The sequence below is a fragment of the Callorhinus ursinus genome, unplaced genomic scaffold, assembly GCF_003265705.2.
Source record: "Callorhinus ursinus isolate GAN/ISIS: 27379988/994484 unplaced genomic scaffold, GSC_fseal_2.0 scaffold88, whole genome shotgun sequence".
Classification (NCBI taxonomy): Eukaryota; Metazoa; Chordata; class Mammalia; order Carnivora; family Otariidae; genus Callorhinus; species Callorhinus ursinus.
The window spans coordinates 732,406-736,966 of record NW_027397150.1 but is presented as its reverse complement, the minus strand read 5'-3'; the positions used below and the strand labels follow the sequence as shown (position 1 = coordinate 736,966).

The window sequence follows — 4,561 nt, the reverse complement described above, 5'->3', positions numbered from 1 at the left end:
TATGATCTATTCTGGAGAATGTTCCATGGGCACTAGAGAAGAATGTGTATTCTGTTGCTTTGGGTTGGAACATTCTGAATATGTCTCTGAATTCCATTTCATCCAGTAGGTCATTTAAAGTCTTTATTTCCTTGTTGATCTTTTGCTTAGATGATCTATCCATTTCAGTCAGGGGGTTGTTAAATTCCCCCACTATTATTGTATTGTTGTCGATGTGTTTCTTTGCTTTTGTCATTAATTGCCTTATATAATTGGCTGCTCCCATGTTAGGGGCATAGATATTTACAATTGTTGGATCTTCTTGTTGGATAGAACCTTTAAGTAGGCTATAGTGTCCTTCCTCATTTCTTATTACCGTCTTTGTTTTAAAATCTAATTTGTCTGATATAAGGATTGCCACCCCAGCTTTCTTTTTGTGTCCATTAGCATGGTAAATGGTTTTCCACCCCCTCACTTTCAATCTGGGGGTGTCTTTGGGTCTAAAGTGAGTCTCTTGCAGACAGCATATCAATGGGTCTTGTTTTTTAATCCAATCTGATAGCCTGTGTCTTTTGATTGGGGCATTTACATTCATGGTAACTATTGAAAGATATGAATTTAGTGCCATTGCATTTCCTGTAAGGTGACTGTTACTGTATATTGTCTGTGTTCCTTTCTGGTCTATGCTGTTTTTAGGCTATCTCTTTGCTTAGAGGACCCCTTTCAATATTTCTTGTAGGGCTGGTTTTGTGTTTGCAAATTCCTTTAGTTTTTGTCTGTCCTGGAAGCTTTTTATCTCTCTTTCTATTTTCAATGACAGCCTAGTTGGATATAGTATTCTTGGCTACATATTTTTCTTGTTTAGTGCTCTGAAGATATCATGCCAGTCCTTTCTGGCCTGCCAGGTCTCTGTGGATAGGTTTGTCACCAATCTAATGTTTCTACCGTTGTAGGTTACATATCTCTTCTCCCGAGCTGCTTTCAAGATTTTCTCTTTGTCTCTGAGACTCGTAAGTTTTACTATTAGATGTTGGGGTGTTGACCTATTTTTATTGATTTTGAGAGGGGTTCTCTGCCTACTGGATTTTGATGCCTGTTTCCTTCCCCAAATTAGGGAAGTTCTCTGCTATAATGTGCTCCAATATACCTTCTGCCCCTCTCTCTCTTTCTTCTTCTTCTGGGATCTCAATTATTCTAATGTTGTTTCATCTTATCATATCGCTTATCTCTCAAATTCTGCCCTCATGATCCAGTAGTTGTTTATCTCTCTTTTTCTCAGCCTCTTTATTTTCCATCATTTGGTCTTCTCTATTGCTGATTCTCTCTTCTGCCTCATTTATCCTAGCAGTTAGTGCCCCCATTTTTGATTGCACCTCATTAATAGCCCTTTTGATTTCAACTTGGTTAGATTTTAGTTCTTTTATTACTCCAGGAAGGGTTTCTCTAATAACTGCCATGCTTTTTCAATCCCAGCTAGTATCTTTAAAATCATGATTCTGAAATCTCGGTCCAACATTGTACTAATGTCCACATCCGTATTGAGTAGGTCCCTGGCAGACGGTACTACCTCTTGTTCTTTTTTGGAGGTGATTTTTTTTGTCTTGTCATTTTGTCCAGAGGAGAATAGATGAATGAGAGAACAAAATGCTAACAGGTTAACAACGTCCCAAGAAAATATACTCTAAACAAATCAGAAAAGCCCTGAAACCAGGGGTAAAGAAAGGGAAGGAAAGAAAAAAGAAAGAGAGAGAAAAAAAAGAAAAAGATAAAAACAAAACAAAACAAAAAATAAAAACAATATGATCAAATATGATCAGGCTAGTGCATAGATCAATGCCACACACTAGATTTTGGGTGTATTTTGTTCTGTTAGAAGAAAGTGCCTCCTAAAGTTTTAAAGAAAGTAAGACTTATATATGTATGAAATAAGGGTTGATACAATGAAGGGATGGAATATGACTGTAAAGATGAAAATTATAAAAAATTTCACAAAAGGAATTGATAAGGTGCTTGAAAAAATAAAGAAGAGGATTACAAAAACAGAGAGAAAGGAAGAAAATAAAAGGGGAGACAATGTGATCAGGCAGGAGACTAGGACAAAGCCATACACTAGAGATTTAGGGTATATTCTGATATGTTAGAAGAAACTGTATCTCAAAATTTTAAAGAGAGAGCAACTTATATATGAATGCCAAAAATAAGGGTAACTACTATGAAGGGATAGAATATGACTCTAAAAATGAAAAATAAAAATGTTTTTTTAAAAAAGGGATTGGTAAGATGTTGGTTGAAAAAGGGAAAAAGAAAAATTAAAAAAAAACAATTAAAAAAATTAACTTTGAAAGACTAATGAATCATGTTAAAAAAGCCATGAATTCTATGTGCAGTATTCCCCTAGCGCCGGAGTTCTCCTGTTCTCATTGATCGGTAAACTTGGTCTTGGCTGGCTGTTCTTGCAGATCTTCTGGGGAAGGGGCCTGTTGCCGTGGTTCCCAAATGTCTTTGCCGGAGGAGGAATTGCCCCACCCTTTGTCGGTCCAGTTTGCTCTCGGGAGCTCTTGTTCCCTGCAATCTTTCCACACAGCTTTGGAGGACGATAGTGAAAAGGGCGGCCTCCCAATCTCCGCCCTGAGGAGCCGAGAACTTGGGGCTCCGCTCCTCAGTGCACCCCCAGAGAAAAGCAGTCAGTCCCTCCCATCTCCCTGGTCTCCAGCCGCACTCCGTGCTCACCTGGCCTGTGACCAAGCATTTCTATCTCTGGCACCCAACTCAGTGTGGAGTCTCCAAACCCAGCAGATCCCTGCGGTGCGCTCCCACGCTGCTACTCCCCGGGGAGGAAAGGGAGTCTCCCTGGGCCTGTCTTATTTATGTTTGAACAGTATCTTTCCCAACAAAATGAGGTGGAAATATTCTAGGCTAAAAGTGAAGTATATTTAGAATCATCAAATTAAAATATGTTTATTGTTAAATATTTAAAAATATAAAAATATATCAGAAAGCAAACCCAAATCATCTCTAATCTTATCATAAATATGGCTTGGTATCTCATTATAAATATGGCTAACTAGTTCTCTTTTTCTCTTATTATGGTAGGAGACTTTCTCATGTCCTCACATAGTCTTTGGGACTATGGAAGTTGGTTCTTTTGTTGCTTCTTTTATTTATTTATTTTTTTAAAAGATTTTATTTATTTGACAGAGAGACACAGCAAGAGAGGGAACACAAGCAGGGGGAGTGGGAGAGGGAGAAGCAGACTTCCCGTGCAGCAGGGAGCCTGATGTAGGGCTCGATCCCAGGACCCTGGGACCATGACCTGAGCCAAAGGCAGACGCTTAACGACTGAGCCACCCAGGCGCCCTTTGTTGCTTCTTTTAATCTTTGTATATTTCTATAATATAGTTAATCATTATCTCATTATTGGAGATTAATAATTTCTTGTAAAAATTATCAAAGGGGTACTTTGTCGAGAGAGAGAGAGAGGCAGAGGGAGAGAGAGAGAGAGGGAGAGACCTATCAATATTCTGGGCCTGAAAATGTGATACTGAAAGAGAAGGCATCGGAAAAATGTTCTTATAACAGTGATCGTTGTCATTTTGTCTCTCCCAAACTCATTCACAGAAAGAAGTCATCCAGATGCACAGTTTCAATAGAACCACTATGGTTACACTGTTTGTCCTGGTGGGCTTCTCTAGCCTGGGGGAGCTCCAGCTGCTGCTGTTTGTCATCTTCCTTTTCCTGTACTTGACAATCCTGCTGGCCAATGCCACTATCATGGCTGTTATCCGCTGCAGCCAGACTCTGCACAGTCCCATGTATGGTTTCCTGCTCATTCTTTCCTTTTCTGAATCCTGCTACACGTTTGTCATCATCCCGCAGCTGCTGGCCCACCTGCTCTCAGCCACCAAGAGCGTCTCCTTTGTGGCCTGTGCCACCCAGCTCTTCTTCTCCCTTGGCTTTGCCTGCACCAACTGCTTTCTCATCGCTGTGATAGGGTATGATAACTATGTGGCAATTTGCCACCCTCTGAGGTACACACTCATCATGAACAATAGGTTAGGGGCGGGGTTGGTTTCCCTCTCTGGAGTCACAGGTTTCTTCATTGCTTTGGTGGCCACCAACCTCATCTATGACATGCCTTTTTGTGGCCCCAACAGGGTCAACCACTATTTCTATGACATGGCACCTGTTATTAAGTTGGCCTGCGCAGACACCCATGTGAAGGAACTGGCTCTATTCAGCCTCAGCATCCTGGTGATCATGGTGCCTTTCCTGCTGATTACTCGTCTCCTATGGCTTCATCTTTAACACCATCCTGAAGATCCCCTCGGCTGAGGGAAAAAGAAAGGCCTTTGCAACGTGCACCTCCCACCTCACAGTGGTCTTTGTGCACTACGGCTGTGCCTCCATCATCTACCTGAGGCCCAGATCCAGGTCTGCCTCAGACAAGGATCCGTTGGTGGCAATGACCTACACTGTGGTGACTCCCCTGCTTAATCCCCTTGTCTACAGTCTGAGGAATCAGGAGGTGAAGATTGCCCTCAAGAGAGTTCTGGGAATGCCTGTGGCAACCAAGGTGATCTAA

The 4,561-nt window shown here is 41.4% G+C and overlaps 1 protein-coding gene across 1 annotated transcript; it reads left to right on the top strand.

Moving 5' to 3' along the window:
• The first annotated feature begins 3,612 nt into the window (after positions 1 to 3,612).
• On the top strand, positions 3,613 to 4,561 carry OR10T2 (olfactory receptor family 10 subfamily T member 2). The gene is given in 2 exon segments (XM_025860659.1): positions 3,613 to 4,257; positions 4,259 to 4,561. Coding segments are annotated over 2 exon segments (948 nt in total).